Consider the following 21,792-nt stretch of genomic DNA (forward strand, 5'->3'; position numbering starts at 1 on the left):
GGAGCCTCAGTTTGAAACTCTCTGGTGTAGATTATGTCAAGCTCCTTTGTTTGTACACATTTGCCCCCCGCCACTCTTTTTCTCTCCAGAGCAGCTGAGTGGAGGATTACACTGTGCAGCTTTTTCAGTACAGTTCCCCACAAGATCTTCTTAGTGCTCTGGCTGACCACCCCCTCACACACACACACACACACACACACACACACACACACACACACACACACAGATACATCCCATGAGAATACGGGGCCCTCCCTTCACCCCGGCCGGTCAGATTTGTTCCCCCCCTGACGGCTCCTCATCAATCTCCTTGACAAAGTGCCTCCGGGACGTTTCTTCATAATGAGCGTGCAGCGCCCAGCAGGACGCCCTCCACCCGCCCTCCGCCCGCCTCACCGGGCCGCCACGTCTGTCTGTCTCCTTCAGCCGTGCGTCTGTCTGTAGGTCTGTCTGTAGGCCTCTGAACTAACTCTCAGAAACGATCAGGCGTGGAGGAAAAACTGTGAAACGCTGAAAGGTTTCCCTCACAACGTGAACGACAGATCGCATCGTCTGCTGCCATCTGCCGGCCTCGACAGAGACTCGTGACAGCTGGTGTCATGCAGCCTGCTGGGTTTCATTTTCTTTTTTTTTAGACTTTTCTGGCTTCCAATTCTCAGTTGTAGCTCATTACCTCACTTTTAAGTAAGTAAGTAGGTAAGAAAGAAAGTAAATTAAATGTTTACTTATAGAGCACATTTAAACCCAGCTGAGGCGCACCAAAGGGCTTTACAGGAGAACAAAAAAACAAAGTAAATGTACAAAATAAATGTATTTTTGAAGAATGATATGGCAAGTAACATTTCCCACTGTTTTATACAATAATGTGTTTAGTAAGAGGAAAGTTGAATTCATTGCATGTGAGAAACTAAAGCACATTTTTAGCACCTGACTACAAATCAAATGTCAAGTAGCTCCTCTGCAGTCTGGATTAGGAGCTGTATTTTTTTTTTTTTTTTTTTTTTTTTTTTTTTTTTTAGTACTTTATGCATTTTTTTTTAACCATTTATCCAACAAGATAGATAATAGATATGTACAGAAAAATAAGGCATGCCAAAACACACACACACACACACACACACACACACACACACACACACATTGGTTTCCATCACTTCTGGGGACATTACATTGACTTACATTCATTTCCTGGAGATTTATCCTAACCTTAACCCTAACCACTACCTGCCTAACCCTAACCCTAACCTTAACCTAACCCTAAAGTTATCTTAGCTTTAAATCAAGTCTTCACCCTAAAAATTGATGATTTGCACTTATGGGGACTTGCTTTTTGTCCCCATAAGGGAGGCGAGTCCCCACAACGTGACTGTGTAAACAGATTTATGTCCCCACAACATTAGCAATACCAGGTACACACACACACACACACACACACACACACACACAAAATGCATTGGTGGTATTTAAACAAATATGGGACAGGGAATAGAAGGTAAACTGATTGCAGAGAGGGACAATAAAACATTTAGCTGTAACAGAACTACAGAAAATTACTAAATCTCCTGCAGATCTCTTCGTCTGATTGACTGAAAGGCGTAATGAGACATGACCTCGGGTGCCAGGGCGTCACCATGGATACGACTTATGGATGCCCAGTGGTCATGAGAACATCAAGGAAACATGTTTTCTTTTTCCTCCCAAACCCTCCGCTGAAAGAACTCAGCACCAAACTGATGCATTTTTTTCATTTCAGCTCCAGTTGGAGCTGCAGTTAACACATCTGCAGCTTTTCCCACATCATTCTTTAGTCGGTGAACAAATCATTCATGAAGTGGAGGTGCGATTCAGGTTTTGATGTTTTGAAGGATTTTATTTGTCATTTGTGTCACAGCCTCTTCAGACAAACTCAGACCAGAGACAGAACTGATAGAAGACCCCGTAACCGCAGAATCAACGATCAAAATAACAAAAATGCAAAATACAAAAAAATTCTGAAAACAACAAAACAAAAAGAGCTTCATTTCAGTAGAAGTTAGATGGTGATTGTGTATTTGAAAATAAGCCAGCTTTGGAGCTGCTGTAAGGGTTATTTTTTCCACCTTGATGGAGCCAGGCTAACGACTCCCATAGACTTCAAGTCTTTATGCTAAGCTAAGGGCATTTTACCCAAAACAGAGTATTCTGTTCAATCCTTTCTCTTTAAAGAGACAGATAAAATGTTTTTCAGCTATATAAGATGAAGGGCAAAATTTTATCAGTTTTTACTACTGTTACTACTACTACTACTACTACTACTGTTACTACCAGTGCCGGCACTGCCTATGTTGGCACCCTAGACAAAATTAGTCCCTTGCTCCCTTACATGCCAACCCCCGCGTGTGTGTGTGTGTGTGTGGCGGGGAGGTTGGCAGGTCGCCGTCCCCTCAGCTACCCATCGGTGTGTTTAACGGTACTTTTACCACTTTTCCTCCAGGTAGTTTCGGTTTTAATTAGTGTCCATTATCATCCCGGGCTGGCGTTAACTGATCGCTGGGGAGTTAAAAAAAACATGCTTTGTTTTGTTTTTGATGCATTATTTTAATGGAGTATTTAACTCAAACCATATCCTTTTTTTGAATTATGAGCAAGTTATAGTTGGAGTACCCTGTTCAAAATATAGTTCATTGCAGTGTAGTGTAACATTTCATGATATTTAAATTATCATTTCAAATTCTGATTATAGTAAGTACAGTACAGGCCAAAAGTTTGGACACACCTTCTCATTCAATGCGTTTTCTTTATTTTCATGACTATTTACATTGTAGATTCTCACTGAAGGAATCAAAACTATGAATGAACACGTGGAGTTATGTACTTAACAAAAAAAGGTGAAATAACTGAAAACATGTTTTATATTCTAGTTTCTTCAAAATAGCCACCCTTTGCTCTGATTACTGCTTTGCACACTCTTGGCATTCTCTCCATGAGCTTCAAGAGGTAGTCACCTGAAATGGTTTTCCAACAGTCTTGAAGGAGTTCCCAGAGGTGTTTAGCACTTGTTGGCCCCTTTGCCTTCACTCTGCGGTCCAGCTCACCCCAAACCATCTGGATTGGGTTCAGGTCCGGTGACTGTGGAGGCCAGGTCATCTGCCGCAGCACTCCATCACTCTCCTTCTTGGTCCAACTAAACGCAAACCGGATGGGATGGCATGTCGCTGCAGGATGCTGTGGTAGCCATGCTGGTTCAGTCTGCCTTCAATTTTGAATAAATCCCCAACAGTGTCACCAGCAAAACACCCCCACACCATCACACCTCCTCCTCCATGCTTCACAGTGGGAACCAGGCATGTGGAATCCATCCATTCACCTTTTCTGCGTCTCACAAAGACACGGCAGTTGGAACCAAAGATCTCAAATTTGGACTCATCAGACCAAAGCACAGATTTCCACTGGTCTAATGTCCATTCCTTGTGTTTCTTGGCCCAAACAAATCTCTTCTGCTTGTTGCCTCTCCTTAGCAGTGGTTTCCTAGCAGCTATTTGACCATGAAGGCCTGATTCGCGCAGTCTCCTCTTAACAGTTGTTCTAGAGATGGGTCTGCTGCTAGAACTCTGTGTGGCATTTATCTGGTCTCTGATCTGAGCTGCTGTTAACTTGTGATTTCTGAGGCTGGTGACTCGGATGAAATTGTCCTCAGAAGCAGAGGTGACTCTTGGTCTTCCTTTCCTGGGTCGGTCCTCATGTGTGCCAGTTTCGTTGTAGCGCTTGATGGTTTTTGCGACTCCACTTGGGGACACATTTAAAGTTTTTGCAATTTTCCGGACTGACTGACCTTCATTTCTTAAAGTAATGATGGCCACTCGTTTTTCTTTAGTTAGCTGATTGGTTCTTGCCATAATATGAATTTTAACAGTTGTCCAATAGGGCTGTCACCTGTGTAGTAACCTGACTTCTGTACAACACAACTGATGGTCCCAACCCCATTGATAAAGCAAGAAATTCCACTAATTAACCCTGATAAGGCACACCTGTGAAGTGAAAACCATTTCAGGTGACTACCTCTTGAAGCTCATAGAGAGAAGGCCAAGAGTGTGCAAAGCAGTAATCAGAGCAAAGGGTGGCTATTTTGAAGAAACTAGAATATAAAACATGTTTTCAGTTATTTCACCTTTTTTTGTTAAGTACATAACTCCACATGTGTTCATTCATAGTTTTGATTCCTTCAGTGAGAATCTACAATGTAAATAGTCATGAAAATAAAGAAAACGCATTGAATGAGAAGGTGTGTCCAAACTTTTGGCCTGTACTGTATATGTGCACAAATATAAGCTATATGTGTGATGTGTGTGTATATATATCCATTAATACAATATACTTTAAATTGTTTTAACATCTTTAAATTGTTTTAACATCTTAAAAAAAAAAAAAAAAAAAAAATCATCATTCTGAAGGCATGGCAGCTTTTATTTTACCGTGGCGGTGCATCATGATCAACTAGAAAATTTCCCCTTGGAAATTTTGAGAGTGCCTCGGGGGCCGTTGCCAGGGGGTGCACGTCTGACCTCTGTGTGAATAACTAAAAAGTGAGAATAGAGCAGTTTTTAGTTGCTCTCCACGCAGTCTGTTTGCGTGGAGAGTGCAGTTAGGTTGCTAGGCAACGTAACAGAAATGCCGGTCACAGAGCAGATTTTGTGCTTGGCGAAGCACTTACTCTGGGCCAATTTGTGCCAAAACGGTAACTCCTATCAGAAAACCGAGCAGACCCTCAGTGCCACAAGGGGTTCCTGAAGCACTGTGTGGTTTTTTGTGCTCCTGGGGTGTAAAATGTGGACAGGAGAGCGATGTAAAAAACAGTGAAAAACAGAAACGGCTCTGTTCTTCTCCTGAAAATCTCCGCCTGTATCTGTCCAGGTGCTTTAAATTTAGCTCTGATGATGTCAGATTATGGTGGAACCTGATTTGTGGGTGTGGGTTTACCTACCTATTTAGGATTGTCTCTCTCATTGTTTGGTAAGATAACCTGATGAAGGTCTACGTACCGAAACGTTGTTATTAAAGTTCTCCTTTTGCAAATGGTGCGAGCAGTGTGCGGGAGTTTTTTTTGTTCTTCTCCTGAAAAATAACATTGAAGCCTATTGGGGAAAACCAAGGGGGCATGTTGTCTTAAGAGGCTCGCCATTCAAATTCTGTTGGTCTTATGGTAAAAGTAGATGCATTCTGTAGCTTTGTTTGGCTCAGCAGCTAGTTTGAACTGGAAATGCATTACACCTTTGAATGCGTTTCCAGTTATCATCTGAGACAATCAAATGAAGTTATCCGGTCTTTAAGTGTGACGTAACACCCTTTCAAAATACTATTTCCGGGTCCAAACGCTCTGACAGATACTCAAAACAAACGACAATGGCTTAACCGGTGAACTTGTTTACAATCACTTCTGTCTTCAGTGAAAACTCCTTCAATTCCAACAAAAAAAGAGAGTTTACGAGGTTGAGGTGAGTTAGAAGTTAGCAGTAAGCTAGATAGCTAGTTGACATCTTAAGATGATATGTCAAAAAAAAAACAAATGTACATGGGTCCGTTTCACAAAGCAGGTTTAGTGAAAACTCTGAGTCTGTTAACCCTGTAAAGAGGGAAACTGAGAGAAAGAGGGGGAACTCTAGCCTGTTTCACAGAGGGAGGTAACTTAAGCTCTCGGTCAGTTACCGCAGTAACAGACTCCATGAAACTAACCTGGTCGGGACCAGGTTTTTCTCATGAAACCTCGAGTTTCTCTCTGTGTCCGCCCTCTTTCAGCCACACACGGTATTTAACTTCCTCATTCATTCAGTCAGCAGGCGAGTTTTGGCGTGGCATATTAGTTCTGCCGTCTGTTATTTAAAAAATAATAATAATAAAAAAAAAAAAAACAGTCAGTAGGCTATGCCTTTATTAGAAGTCCATTAGTAGTTAGGTGGAGACTTTTTTTCACGAACATGGCATGTCCTGTTGACAGCAATCCCGTGGATGAAGGTGCAGTGTTACTGCGCAGAGAATTAAATATCCGTCGGGAGATGGTTATAAGACCATGCATGAGATCATGCCGGAGTCTTACCTGTTTGAACAACGTTTTTATATTTCATCTTAAACTGCCACCAAGTGCGCTTCTCCCCCGCGGGATTGCACCTAAATGAAATAAATTAATAGGCTATCATTCAAGCAGTTTTCCCCTGTAATATTATTGTGATTGCAACGGACTACATTTAAACTTACGCATTGACCGGAGCAGCAATGTTCTCCCACACCGTCTCCTTTTCCTTTGCAGCGGTGTTGCACTTTTTTTTTTTTTTTTTTTTTTTGAACATGTTCAAACTGGCTGTATGAATACTTTAAGATTTCCAATTCAACTGGGCTGAAAAATGCAGCCCGACGCTTCCCCGTTGCCATGGTGACTCGTCAAATCAGGGCTCCATTGCCGCTGTCTTTTCTTTTTATAGCTGTGGTGCACACACTTAACTCCAGGTGAAACTACTAAGTTGATAAAACTCACTCAAATCAGCTGTTCTGGAACCGAAAACTCAGAGTTTCCTATCTCAGAGTAGATCCACTCAGAGTTCAGGGTAAGACTCGGAGTTTGTTGAACCTGCTTCGTGAAACGGACCCCAGGACTGCTATAACTTTTGACGTAAATGAAGATGAAAAACTTAATATTTATATATGTTCTCTTTCTCGTCGCTAGGAAAGCGGTAGAATGACAATGGTATCGTTTTTTAGACTCAGATCTGTTAGAACAACCAGGAACACAGCACTGCGGCATATTGAAATGAGGAGGATTGGACCCGGAAATAGTATTTTGAAAAGGTATTACGTCACGACTTAAAGACCGGATTGGAAAATAACCTGGAACAGTATGCCACCTTCTGAAACGGAACTGCAGTTATGCACAGAGCCTAGAAGCAGTATAAAAACAAGGTCTAAAATGAGTTTAAATTTGACGCTGAAAAGACGTCCACAACGACCACATTTGGACTACAATTAGCCCTTATACGGAGGTCCTGTGGACGCCAACACTGGACGTTCGGTAGACGTCAACAAAAGACGTCGCCTGGCATTAGTCAGCACCTTCAGGGGACCAAAATTGGACGTCCAAAAATGACACAGAAAAGACGTCGCTTGGATGTCTGTTTGCGCAGTGGGTTACTACTACTACTATTACTGCTACTGCTGCTATTACTGCTACTGCTACTACTACAACTGCTACTGCTGCTACTGCTACTACTACTACTACTACTACTGCTACTATTACTGCTGCTACTACTACTACTGCTGCTGCTATTACTGCTACTGCTAGTACTACTACTGCTACTATTACTGCTGCTACTACTACTGCTACTGCTACTACTACTACTTCTACTGCTACTACTAACAATAATAATGCTAATTTGGGTTTAGGAACAGTTTTTTTGCTGGCCTATTGATGTCTGATGTCACTTCAGTGGATAAATCTGTAACTACTGATTTTTTTAAAACCATTTTTCTGTTTTTCTTCTTGAATAAAACCAGAAGCGAAACCCTCGTGATTAATATTTCATGCACACGAGAGTTTAAGATGAAGCTGCTCAGGCTTCTCAGGTCTGCTGGAGACATGAAAATACACAAATCCACTTCACCAGTTGTGTTTTATTGAGCAGGTTGTTGAACTGAGACACAGAGAGACAACACGGGACAAAGAACCAGCTGTGACGTGAACACACACACATACACACACCATCACTGACAAGGATTCAAGGGAAACACAGCGAAGAACCCTCTGTGATTCCCCTTTTTGCAGTAACTCCACACAGAGTTTCATAATTTTCATCCCGGCCTCCTACTTTTGTAAAATCCTGCAGTAAAATGTGAAGCTCACACCGGCAGAGTGTGTTCTGTTGTCTGGAAAAGTGACTCAAACACTGTGATACCTGAGGAGCTCATTTGCAAAAACAGAAAAGTGTCACTCCTGAGGGGAAAAAAATGTATGTAATGCTTGACGTAACATACTTTCTGAATGCATAATATGAAAATTATTTCTCCTATGAATGACTGTTCCAGTGTGATTTTCTGACTGATACTGTCTGTAAAATCAGCAAATAAACACCACTATAGGATTCTGTTTTGTGCAAATGACCTCTTTACTTACAACAGTAAATGGTTTAATGTTTTTCCCCCAGAGGTTATCAGGTATTCTTCATGGCTTATTATCATAACTCGAATGCTGCCTTGGCCTGAGGACATTTAAACTGAAATGTGACCAAACCAACTGAAGCCATAAATGGATTCACAGAATTTAAAACAATTTGCCCCAAACTTGCTGACGAGGAAGTTACATGTCAATCGGTCATGGAGGAGAGACTGCAGGTGATTTCAGTGATTACACACATTAAATCAGTAAAATCAGCCGCTGTAGTGTCTGGGTGGCATGAAAGCCCACACACACACACACACACACACACACACACACACACACACACACACACACACACACACACACACACACACACACACACACACACACACACACACACACACACACACACACACACACACAGCCAGCACAGCTTTAACTGGAGTGTGTCCCATAATGGAAATGAATGGACAGACTGCAGTCACAATCTATAAAACATCTGAAGGATCCAACAGCAACACATGGACGGAGTGCACTGAGGGGACAAAGTGTGATTTTTTTTTACCACAAGGAAAATTCTCTCTCTCTCCCTCCATCTGAGAACCACAATGTGTTCTGTATGAACGGTCAAAGCAACAAGCGTCCAGAAGCTCCACTCACACTCTGATTTTGAGGTGCAAGGTCCCTTTAAAGGCAAAATGCCCCCTTTTTCTGAGTTACCCAGCCTGAGGCACGATATTCGATACCATTTCCACTTCTGTAGGTCCAGTGGTTCAGTTCCAATTTGTAGCATTTCCTGTTAGCTTAGCATAAAGACTTGAAATCTATGGGAGTCGTTAGCCTGGCTCCATCAAAATGAAAAAATAAACCTTACAGCGGCTCTAAAGCTGTCTGAGGGCGTTTTCACACCTGAAAGTCCGAACCAAGGTCCGAACCAAACTCCGTAATTCTGTTACATTGTAACACATTTGGTCCGGTTGGTTTGGTTTCACACTGCAAATGGAGTAACGGACTTTACAAGACAAACATACAGGGGAAATTTATTCTTCTCATTAGAGGACGCATCAACTCCCCATGCACTTCCGCGGCTCATTTTGCTTTGGTTACGCTGAGTTGTTGGACTGGCCGGCATCTGACATCAGTATTACTTCCTGTTTACAGAAAATGAATGGAGCAAGCCAGAGCCGGCTTTGGGCATAGGCGGTATAGGCAGGCCTAGGGCGCCATCTGTTGGAGGGGCGCCGCTAGCGGCCGGAGGGGCGCCAGCAGCGGTTGTTTACCGGAGGGATACCCGCAGGATTTTATCGGCGTCATAGGTAGAGTCGTCGGCGACGTAGGTAAAGCCGGCACTGGAGCGAGACATCTTTTTCCCGTTCTAATACTTTTGTTGGTATATTGCTACCAGCAGCACCAAGTTAATGAGCAATACATCAGAGTAACTGCTATTCGCAAGATGAGCCTCCTCATCATGAGAAAACTTTATCGAGAGGAGGAGAAAACGGCATACAGTCCTGCGAGTTATGGCAAGGTGTATTCCGGAGAGAAGGTGAGTGTGGGAATATTTTTTAAAGAGATGAGCTGTCAGTAGTGATGTATTAACTTGTCTTTATAGTGCTATACATTTTACCGTGCGACACTTTTCATTCAGCATAATAACGGACACGAGTCGACTAACGTTGCGCCTTGCATATCACAGCAACGTTTAACGTTAGCAGCTAAAGTTAGCATGCCGTCAGAGATGCATAACCATGGTAACCAGCTGGTTAGCGTGACGTAACTTCCAAAAACTTCCTGTCATTGATACAAAGGTCCGAACCATACAATCAGTTGTTTTCACACTGCAGAAGGTCCGAACCAGGGTTCGTTTGGTCCGGACCGAGACCACCTCTTTTGGTCGGACCAAATTTTGGTCCTTTGGTTCGGACTGTGGTCCGCGGCAGCTTTCACACCTGTAATTTATGCTGCGTTCCAGGCCACCCGTAACTGGTAATTTACCGGTTAAAAGTGGGCGGGGCTATAGCCAAACCTGTGAATTCACGCCTGTGAACTCGATTGTGCTCAACGTACTCCGACTTCCTTGTTCGAATGGAGACCAACTGAAGACGGTTGTATTTATCGGTTATGCCTGGAACGGTTTGAAGTCGTAACTAGTGACTTTGAAGTCGTGATTCACAGGTTCACAGGTCCGCTGGAACGCAGCATTAGGTTCGGATCAAACTGAAAAGTCCGAAAGTCCGGACCAAACGAGACAGGTGTGAAAACGCCCTGAGTTTCAAATCCACAATACACTGGAAACTAGAAAATGAGTGACAGTGAAGCTTGGGAGAGAATCCCATGAAAGTAGTAGTCAAACAAATGCTTTTTCCTCAGTGACAGCAAATCAGAGCGCAAAATAAAAGATATCATGAGAAAGGTAAGGCTTTGGGCTTTCAAACAGTGTCAAAATTATTTGCCATCTCCCCAAAATGCCCGTGATTCGGTGAGTTAAAAAAAAGTGTGTTTCTGCTTCTCTCCCCAGCTTGTGGGTTCCAGGTATAATGGGAGTCTATGGGGGAGAGAGCTGGCACTCCTGCCTCGTTAAGTGTCAGTGTGTAAAAAGTATACGTTGCTTTGCTTTTCTATTTACATTTTTCAAAGCAGAACTATTATTCCTACTACTTTCAAAGAAATTATGCATGTGGAGTGAAAATTGTGGCCAGTAGAGCAAGTTGAAGACAAAAGTTGTAGGTGATTTTTCAGGGCTGCTCCACTCTAGCTGTGATGTCTCTCACTCTAGCTCACGCAATACACACCCATTCAAAAGTCAGAGGTGGTTCCACAATGACTCCAAACTTAAACTGTGTTTTATGCCAAACTAAAACAGACATGAAAAATTTAAGATTACACCCATAAAGTTGAACTTCTGCTGACGTGTTTAAGCCTTGAATGGAGTCTGTGGGCCAAAGAATGAGAGAGCTGTGTGTCAGCCGATTCCCCATTATTTTTCAATGAGGGCGAAATCGCGATTTGAAACTGGAATTACGAGAAATGGCAAAGTCCGAACGGTTTGAAAATCGACACACCGCTTCTTCTCCACAAGACACGCGTTTTTCCTATTTGGTGCGTGGACGCAGGTCAAAAGCTCTGCGCCTTGGAGCCTTGGGAAGTTTTGGCCATTCATTGCGGATGGGACATGTGGCCCGGTTCTTTTGGATTTTTGTCGCTATGGTAACTCCAGTAATATACAGAAGTCATAGCACACTATTCCCGACTGAGACGCATGTTTTCATAATTATAATGTCGTAGGTATCTTTGAAACTGTGGGAGGAGTAGCGAACCGAAATTCGCTATAATAATAAGATGAAGATGAAGAATAAGAAACACGCAGGATAACAATAGTGACTTCTGAGCTTCACTCCGAGGCACTAATAAAAACAGCTTCAGAGCCGCTGTAAGGTCTGTTTTTTCATTTTGACGGATCTAGGCTAATGACTCCTATAGACTTCAAGTCTTTATGCTGAGCTAACACGAAATGCTACCCACAGGAACTGAACCACTGGACGTACAGAGGTGAGAATAGTGTCCAACATCTGGTCTCAGTCTGGAAAAAGGCGATTTTGCCCAAAATGTTGGAGTGTTCCTTTAAAGTGACCGTCAACTGACCTCAAAATTCTGCAAGTTAAATAACAAACAAATATCAAACTGCCGGTTTGCAAAGTTTTACCACTGCTGAGGTCATAATCCCACAGAGTTAGATGTGAAACAAACAAATTTAGATTAGCTGAAAAGTTAATGCCTTATTTTAAAGGAAAGGTTATTTACACAAACAACAAGAAATATTCAACGACATTTTGCAAAAAATAAAACATTTCCACAGATTGCACTCAGATTCAGTGTAGCGGCACGGGACCTGAATGCTGTTCCTGCCCTCTGCCCCCAAATCTCCCACGGCTTCTCTCAGTTTGTCGCTGATATTCCAGCAAAGACCATGGAAATACTCCAAACTTACGGCCCGTGTCCTCAGCGTTCCCTGCAAAACACTCAAATACAGCTAATCAGCAGTTTGCTACAAACTTATTTGATGCAGTATTTTTTTTTTACAACGCCGGAAAACTACAAACATCTCAATAAAACGTCAACATCTCTGCATTTTTAAAGTGTCTACTGCTTTGAAATCAACTTTTCTGGGGATTTGCTTTGGCTCTGTTTCCTGCACATATACCTCGTTTATCATCAGATTAATTAAAAATATATACTTTGAGGAACATGGGCCAATTTTGACATGATGGTGATAAGAACAAGATTATGATAGATTATGAATACAGCCTGAAAACAGACTTTACTAGGACTTTTGGTCTTTCTTGATCAACCAGTGTCTTTCATAATAATATAATCACCATTTAAAATGTATTTTCCACCTCCCAAGTTAAATAATGGCAAGAATGGCAGCTGGGGTACGACAAAATGACCTCACATCTATCAGCCGTGCATCAGTCTTACCAGCAGTATCAACAAAATGCTAACGCTTAAGATAATTTGCTATCCTAACAACTAAAACACAGATGGATAATTCGCTGCAGTTAGTTCAGTGTGTTACGGGTCCACTTTAAAGCAAACCAACATACACAGATAATCACATTAACTCTAATATAACCTACCATTCGTCTCACTCATCACTGATTTTAAAACAAGATCGCTAGTCTTAATTTAACATGAAGAAGGCAGCGCTTTAAAAGGCGAAGAGAGGGAATCACAGAAGGTGGAGACTGTTGGAGCCTTTCTGGAGTGAGAAAAGACGCAGAGCGGCCGGGCTGGACCGGGCCGCTTCCCTTCAACTAAACTGCATCAGGGCTCCTCAGACTGGGGGCGTTAAATGGCGTATGGTCCATGTTCGATATTCGTCCTTTTCCTCATTCTACCAGTGTCTCGAATCCACCAGCTCGGGCCGCAGACTCAGTTTCTTCAGCGTCTCGTAACCGACCACCATGACGATGGCGGTGGGCGTGGAGGAAATGATGCGTGCCGACAGTCCCTTGGTCAAACCCCAGAAGCCCTCTTCGACGATCAGCTGCTTGAAGGTCTCGATGACTGAAGTCCTGCCCTCAACCTGGACAACACACACACACACAAACACATACACATACACACATACACACACATACACACACACACACACACACACACACACACACACACACACACACACACACACACACACACACAGTGTTGTAACTTCATCCAACAACTGAATGATGTAAGAATGTTGTAAGAATACACAACACACTGTGTAAATAAAAACAGCTTCAGAGTTGCTGTACGGTGTATTTTTTCACTTTGACAGAACTAGGCTAATGACTCTCACAGACTTTACAGAAGTCTTTAGGCTAAGCTAACATAAAATGCTATCCATTTGAGCTGAACCAGTGGATGTACAGAGGTGGAGATGGTATTCAACAACTTGTCTCATTCTGGGTGAGATGGAAAAAGGGGATTTTGCCCAAAAAGTTGGAGTATTCCTTTAAACAAATACTAGACTGAACAGGATGCTCACTGTGCACCAGAACTGTATCTAGACTTTAAAGTAACATGTTGCATATTTATGAGGCTAAAAAGCATGAAAATCAGCATGTTTATACGCACACAAGAAATCAGATTATTGTGAGTAACCGGGTTATGGCAGGAAATCGGGTAACACGTTTACATGTGTTCCCTTACTGTGATTATTCAAAATCCCCACAGACATGCATTCCCCGAGTGACCAGGCGCACCCACCACCCCCCCCGACTTCCCCCGGGGACCGCAGCAGTCAGTCAGCCTCTTATGGGAATTTCCCCGACAGGGGAGGCAGGTGTGTTTTTTGTGTCCTTTTACTTTCATGACAGGTAACATTACAATAAAATGACTGAGCGTTTTTTAAAAGCCACACACAGCATGTAGTCTTTCCTCTCCCGTTCGGAAACTGTCATAAGGATATACATGCCACAATAATCTGGTTTCTCCAGAGGACATCTAGCTTCCTTAGGCCAATTTGTCTTAATCTTTACCCAGATTATGGAAACCGGCTTTCTGTTTGCAGGGCAGTTGAGAAATCGGATAACTGCCACACGAGGGCAAATAACCCGATTAATAAGGTTCTTGTAAATGCATTAAATGTGTTCCATAAGCAGCAGCAGCAGAGACCGTTAGCTATACTGTATGTTTCCATGCATAGGCGTTTGCATGGTTGTTATCCTTATGAGAGTAAAACCCCCTCTGTTCAAGTTGGACTCAAAGCCCCTTACAGTCTAAATAAGGGACGCTTACACAACCACACAGGGCAAATGCAACCGCTGCTCTTCATGTTGTTGCACAGAAAAATGTGCAGCTGAACATTTGTAATGCAATGTAAATATCTGCTGCAGTGGCACACTTTTCAGGTAGAGGCACTAAATGAAAACTGCTGGTGAAAAGTAACTACTAAAGACGAAGAAGATGTAATTTCATTTCTTCCTGTGGAAACAAATAGCAATAGTGGCAGACTTGGAGGAAAATCAGGCCAGTTTTTTTGTAATATTCAACTCAATTAAATTTTATTTGTATAGAGTCAAATCATAACAGAGGTTATGCACACTTGCAAATAAACTCTCGCACACTGTCTAACTTACAGCAATACATTTAAAGTGACATTTCAGCAGAAGACCTTCACATGCCTGGTGAAGGTCCAGGACCGAAATGTCGCATTAAACCGCATCGTTAGACAGCGTTAGACAGTGTTTCACAGAGTTTACTCATCCCTCTTACACACCTGTCTCAAGAAAGAGATGTATGGAGTGATTTTTTCCTCTTTACAGACATTCAACACATTTTGTCTCATCTCATGAACCAAAATGTCCCTTGTGAGCAAGCATGTACTGTAAATCTTTTCAGCGGTGATGGGAGCATCATGTGAAGCACGTTCCTCCACAGTAATCATTAAATCTCCCTCTCCAGCATCAAACTGCCTTTGTTTCCTGTGTGGGAAAACTATATGACCTTAGACTGAACCTACAGGAGTTGATCTACATGTGTGTGATGTTTGTGTGTCTTGCAAACAGTATGAAACAACATCCAGCGCTGATCTCACACAGCCCCTTCAGTATTTTACTCAACTTCACAGATGCAAATGGTCATACCTGCACTCGGGCTCTGACCACATCCATTGGGTTGGTAACAGTAGAGGCAGTGGCAGCAGCGAGTGGCCCAGCCATGGCTTGCAGGATCAGATGAGGGCAGTCACTGGGAGCCAGTTTTGACAGCTGTTCTGTTGGACATGACAGACATAACATGTTTTAGCTCTTCATACAAAGATGAAAGCCATGCAGTGAGCGCACTGTCACAATTCAACCAGGTGGTGCAGCTTACCTGCATAAAAATGATAAAAAGGCCACCAGACAGCACTGTTTGGGATGTAGGTGAGTAGAGACGCCACATATCCCCGGTAGAAGCCACGGAAACCATCAGCGGCAAAAATCTGTCCAATAATGTCTCTGGTTTGCCTGAACATTCTGTCGGGCTTGCCGCCGTCTGCTTTGGACTTGATGCGAAAGCGGGTGAGGTGCTCCCCTTGGCCCTGCATCATCAGCTGCTGAGAGATGACGTCGATGGGGACGGTGATGCTTTGAGCCACCAGGGAGGCCGAGCCTCCCGCCACCAGCGACTTGACCGTGTTGTCGGTGGAATACTGGGAGACGTACTTCCTCACCAGCTCGTAGGTGGTGATGTAGGCCTGGCCAGAGATGAGCGTGAAGGTGTTGACCATGAAGCCGCGGTACAGGCCTCGGACGCCCTCCGTCCTCAGGATCTTGAAGAAGGCGTCGAAAGTGCCGCTGTAGAGCGACTTGCCCCTCTGCACCTGCAGCCGGGTGCGGATGAGCGTGGCCGGGTAGACGGTGGCCCGGATGGTCATGGTCATGAACACCCCGAAGGAGTAGAACTTCCTCTTGTCCAAGTCCTCCCATTCGATGATCTGGATGTTCCTCTTCTGCTGCATCCTTCCTGCTGCAGAGACCCCTTCATCAGACAGCTCACAACCTGGGAGTGTCATCAACAACAACAACAACAACACTGCTGTGAGTGAGCTACTGCTTGCTAAGTAAGGAACCATGAAATTTCCCAGGATGCTGCATATATATTAACTAGAACTAGCTGTAGGTTCTGCCTTGCCCCTGTTCTTGCTCCCCTCCATTGGCTCCCTGTAAATTTCAGAATAAACTAGAAGATTCTACTGATTACATATGAAGCCCCCCAGTTGCACCTCCTGTCTCCTTATTAATCCCATAATTACTTCTCGACCTCTGCCATCCTCAGATCTTGGCTGTTTTTCCATCCCCCGCTCTGAATGCAAAACAAAAGTTGAGTGCTCCTTTGCAGCCTAGGCCTCAACTCTCTGCAATAATCTTCCCCAACCAGTTTGTTTTGTTGAATCTCTGGCCTGCTTTAAGTGGCTTCTCAAGACTCATTTTTATTGGCAAGCCTTTCCATGGATCTCTGTTGAAGATAACTGAAATGACTTAGGATCTATACGTCTTATCTGTCTGTGCTTTCTTTTTATGTGTATTGTTATGTATTCGTTTTCCTATGCATTTGTTTTTATGTAAATGTAAATAAAGCTTTATATAAAGCCAATCAAAGGAGAACCCAGCACTTTTCCTATTGAAACAGGATGTTTGGGTAGGACAGGGTGCAGGAGGGGATCATTTACAAATGTCAGCCTCCAGGACAGACCAAATCCAAACTCAACAGATATCAGTTTTGGGGAGAAAAACAATTTTATTTGAAGGGATATTAGGACGTATAAAGATTTCTGAAGGTTTTACTGCTTGAGATTTTAATACACACCCACTAGTGCAGGATGATGTCACTTCTTAAATGTTTTACAGGAAGCAGACGTCATGTGAAGTCATTTCATGGGGACTTTGATAAATAATAATTGTCTACCAGCAGCAGCAGTGAGTTTCCAGGTTTAAAGGTCACCCATGAAGTTGTAGCTGCTGACGCTAAGCTAACAACACATTCTCCTGGCACAGATACAAGCTGTTTTAGCAAATAAGGTGAAGCATGTCAGTGACACTTAACCAGCCCCTCAAAAGATAACAGCTTTAATAGACATTTAGATAGTAAATATCATGAACTTCTCCGTCAGTACCTCAGCGCCGTGCTAGCAGCTGCTCGCCACCGGGTGACAGGTCACGGTGTTCCCGGCCGGAGAGCAACCAGCCGAGAGCAACACGGAGCCAACAAGCTCTTTAATAAATATGACAACAGGTAGAGTCACTGAAACAGGAGGGCTTCACCGAGGCTCCGGGTGTTTTGGAGGCTGGAGGAGCTGCTTTAGGTGAGCTAACGCGCTAGGCCGACTCTATGGCGTTAGCATAACTAGCATTAGCCTTACCTCGTCGGGCAGATGTTTACGTCAAAGTCATGTCCGTAACGTCAGTCTTATTTGCCACGTCATGTCAACAGCCGCTGGAAATACAACCAAATTCAGAGTGACTTATGATTCAGTAAGGGCTAACAGCTACATATTATGCAAGGGTTTGGTTGATTACCTAGCTAATATTTAGCTAAGCCTCCAGAAACCTTCCTGTTCCTGTTCCCATTCAAAATGTCATGCCGCCCAGGGAGCCAATCAGAAGCCGCGCAGCTTCTTCTTCTCCTTTTTTAATTTGAATTCCACGACAGAGAGCCGAGCTGTTGGTGTGGATTTTTTGAATTCTTTCATCACTATGGACGGCCGTATCTGCCACAGGAAAAATAAAATAAAGTTTTTAAATTCTACATCACTAGGTTACTATGGATGCTTATTTCCATCACTGTATATTTCTTCTAAATTTGCACATTGACCTACCTCTATGCACATTTTATACACCCATGCACACGTTTTTTTTTTTCTGTTTTTTTGTTGCACATTGCTTTTTGCACACTGGGATGTACTTAGGTTATTCTGTTGTTCTCAGATCTTATTCTGTTGTACTTAGATCTTATTCTTTATTTTTTTTATTTTATTTACTTAATCTGTAATCTGTGGATACTGCTGAAAAAATGTGAATTTCCTGCAGGATGAATAAAATATCTATCTATCTATCTATCTATGAAAAATAAAATATTTTTAAAAAAATGTACTGTTCCAAAAGATCCAAACAATGGATATATAAAATAAAATAGACGTACACATTTTTTAAAAAGCGCAGTGCATTTGTACAACATTTCAAGCATATGCCACACTGATGGGAAAATACTGTCACTCAGCGAAATTGAAAAGTGTGGCGTTTCATAGCACTCTTGCATCATACACACTGCCGACCCATCCAGAGTTTGTGTGGTTAAATCTGTTGGAGAAAAAAAAGCAAAAGGGAAACACACTGCTTGTGTGTAAAACATGCAGGTCAGTAAAGGTAAACAGACAGCTATCACACAGTCCTAACACAATAGGTATCTGTGCATGCATCATTTAATACTTTATAAACAACACACCTCCTGAGTGTGGTGTGTGTGCGTGTTTGTGTGTTACTGAGAGATGACTGAATGACACCCCAGGGTTGCCAGGTCTGTGAGACAAAAGCAGCCAAACAGCAACTCAAAACCAGCCCAAAACCCGCCCAACCTGGTATAAAAAGGGCCCAAAAATCAGCCCAATACCAGAACTCAAAATATGCCCATAAAAATCTATATAGGCTATGTTGCTTCCAACAACAGTCCAAGTCCAACAGCATTGCTATAACTGCAAAATGCACTATAATATCTATAAAATAACACCATAAACATTAAAGGCAATTTCCTGAAACAGTTCTTTCACCTATTTAATTTACAGTATATCAGAACTTAAAATATAATATGGGATACCTTACTTCAGCTGAGTGGTGCTGATGATGTGATTGGTCAGGTGCTGAGTGGCCTCACACAGCATTGGCATATTATTTGTCTGTGGAGCAGGTGACATATGTGGATAGTTTATATGCTGATCTGACCCGGAGTCAGTTTGACAGGATTTGGGTATAAACATTGGTCATTCAAAATATGAATCTTTATTCATGACTGCCCAAGCCCAACCCGCGGACAAAATTTGTTACTCACGGCTACTTTTAAAAAGTAGCCCAATTTGGCGGAAAAAACGAGGACTTGGCAATCCCTGTGACACCCTTTGTGGCTGAAGTAATCCTTAGTGTTGCTTGGAGAGGCTGTGATGTGGTTGTGAGAGCCATTTACTGCCCCCCTGCATCGTGGGAAACTCCATGTTTGCTTGAAGCCATCCACAATCTCCCGCAGTCTGTCTCCTCGAGGCAAACTAATACACTGGCACTGAAGTGTGTATATCATGACAAACCTCCCACACACACACATTTTACACTGCTGTTTTGCCAACATCAAAACATCTCAGCCAGTGTTTTAAAGGCTGTACCTGATGCAAGGCACCATGATAATCCTGTTCTCCAGTTGTATGGCTGAGTGGAAATGGGTGCATCTTTTGTTTAGCAGCAGGCGCAGTTTCCCATATGAAACTGAATGTGCAAGGAAGAGAGGTCCACACAGTACCATCTCAAAATATTATTAAAGATAAAGATAGATTACCATAAGTCAAAATATGCATCAGTGGTGACTAAGGGATAGTGGGGGAAACGAGGAAACTATGAATGCCAACTGCTCTGAACAGAAATCAAGGTCAAACAAAAACAAATGAAACATCAAACAAAACCAAGGAGGGTGCCTGCAAGGCCCCAGCCGTCCAGGAGGGGGGGAGAGCGAGCCATCTTGGCCTATAAAGGCTCCTCACAGGCGACACTAATCCCTAAATGAGAGGAGGGGCCCGACCATCAGAGAGGAACCTGTAAACAAGAGAGCAAGCAGAGGCCGGCCCACAGATACACCAGCCTAAGGCCTAACGATTCTGTCCCAACAATCTTGACTTCTTGCACATATCCAGAATCTCCTCTCAGGTTTTGTGGCCATCAACGCAGACGAAAGTCACTGCTCTCCTTTTGTTTGTCGTGCCTCTCATCTCCAGAGCCAGTTTTGTCCACGACGTCTGAAAATGTCAAAAAGTCCATACAGATACACTGCGAGTGCATTAAACATCTTGGAGGACTTGATTTGCCTGAAACACACCACAGAGTAGCCTCAGTCTGTATTGTTGTGAGTTTGCCCCCGTGTCACGGGGTCCGTTTCACGAAGCAGGTTTAGTGAAAACTCTGAGTCTGTTAACCCTGAAATGAGGGAAACTCTCAGTTTTCTGTTTCGCAGAGGGAGGTCACTCAAAGCAGAGAAAGAGGGGTAACTCTAGCCTGTTTCACAGAGGGAGGGAACTCAAGCTCTCGGTCAGTTCTCGGTCTCGCTCTCGGTCAGTTACCGCAGTAACAGACTCCATGAAACTAAGTTTCTCTCTGAAGACCTGACCGGACCAGGTGGCCGCGCACTGTGCGGTGCCGGCCGTCACCAGGTCTGCCGGATCTGACAGGTGCGCCGCGCACACAGACTGCTGTACTTTCATTATAAACCGATTTTTGTTTATATGCGGTTGCAGCAGCACAACGGACAGCAACACAGACAACATGGTTCATTATTGATTGCGCAACGCGGCGATTTGCCGGTAATTGCACTGTGCGCATTGAACGATTTTGCGGAGGCAGGGGGAAAGTTGCATGATTTACACCGTATCCACGTTCGCGCTGCGTGCGTGACCGTGCATGTGCTCGTGCATGAACGCTTGGGAGCGGTACAAACTTTGTAATGTGAGTAGCCTCTAACTCATTCATTTCATTGGATAATATGCCGGTGGGGTGAGTGGAAGTCCCTGATTGATCGAAAAGATTCTTCTGATTGGCTGGGCCTCTTGTAAAAGTGGCCCAGCCGATAGATCACAGATAAACAGAATCGTTTTTAGTCAAGAACAAAAGGCTCTTAATGAGCACTTCAGCGTGAGAAATCGGAGGTGTGGAGGTTTTTTTTGTTTTTGTCCCTGTATATTTGTTTTTGTCCCTGTATATAAGCAAGCTTGGATCATAGAGCTCTGGAAAACCGGAGACCACAGTTATCAGCTTCTCCTCCATGATCGGTCCTCCTCCTATGTCATACTCCGGTCAACTTTTGCCGCGGTGGGAATCCAGATCGGCTCGCTATTGGCCGTCGCCTCGGTCGCGTCGCTCCTCATTTGCATAAAGTTGAGATTTTCTCAACTTTTTTCCACTCGCATCGCGTCGCTGAATTCGCTCGTCTCTCACGTCGCTCGTCGCCCATTGCTTGTCGCTGCTGTCGCCCGAATCGCCCCTCGTCGCCAGTGTACATTGAAAATGAATGGCAGCTCGTCGCTCAAGTCGCCTCTGTCGCTTTCAGTGTGAGCGCCCCTTTAGAGTTTAAGTCACCATCATCACCACCACCACCACAGGAGTCAAATAAAGACATAATACACATTTCATTTGGTCTTCTTTATTTCCTACAAATACAAAAGCTAGTTTAGTTAACGTTCCAATAGTTAACTTAATTAACATAATTCACCTGTGACCATGCACCCACCTCTGACTTGTGCTCCAGTATTTCAGTTTCCAGATCTGCCTTCCTAATCTGGCGGTCCAAGTACAACATTTCCCTATCAGTTTTCTTTATTTTTTTCAGCAGGTGCATTCTGTAAACTTCTTTTACTGGTAACTGGCAATACATAAGGAGGGCATTAAATTATACAGTTG

The 21,792-nt window shown here is 43.3% G+C and overlaps 1 protein-coding gene across 4 annotated transcripts; it reads right to left on the reverse strand.

Annotated features, from left to right (window-relative positions):
• Positions 1-10,384: 10,384 nt before the first annotated feature.
• Positions 10,385-17,720, reverse strand: slc25a44b (solute carrier family 25 member 44b). 4 transcript variants are annotated; one of them, XM_030048409.1, is made up of 5 exons: positions 17,508-17,720; positions 15,479-16,147; positions 15,250-15,377; positions 11,525-13,205; positions 10,385-10,414 (listed from the first exon to the last, which is right to left on the reverse strand). In XM_030048409.1, exons 2-4 carry the CDS (start codon positions 16,104-16,106, stop codon positions 13,014-13,016), a joined length of 948 nt encoding a protein of 315 aa, XP_029904269.1. In that variant the 5' UTR covers positions 16,107-16,147; positions 17,508-17,720; the 3' UTR covers positions 10,385-10,414; positions 11,525-13,013. The 4 variants fall into 4 exon arrangements, with proteins under 4 accessions (XP_029904269.1, XP_029904268.1, XP_029904266.1 ...); XM_030048408.1 differs by having other exon boundaries at positions 17,262-17,720; XM_030048406.1 differs by having other exon boundaries at positions 15,479-16,180; positions 17,262-17,720.
• Positions 17,721-21,792: the final 4,072 nt, after the last annotated feature.

The sequence above is a fragment of the Myripristis murdjan genome, chromosome 3 (assembly GCF_902150065.1).
Source record: "Myripristis murdjan chromosome 3, fMyrMur1.1, whole genome shotgun sequence".
Lineage (NCBI taxonomy): Eukaryota > Metazoa > Chordata > Actinopteri > Holocentriformes > Holocentridae > Myripristis > Myripristis murdjan.

Coding starts and splice junctions, on each gene's coding strand:
- slc25a44b (XM_030048406.1), bottom strand. CDS start 16,160: ATGACACTCCCAGGTTGTGAGCTGTCTGATGAAGGGGTCTCTGCAGCA. Junction 15,378..15,478: donor TTTTTATCATTTTTATGCAG/GTAAGCTGCACC, acceptor CATGTCCAACAG/AACAGCTGTCAAAACTGGCT. Junction 13,206..15,249: donor TGGTCAGAGCCCGAGTGCAG/GTATGACCATTT, acceptor TGTGTTGTCCAG/GTTGAGGGCAGGACTTCAGT.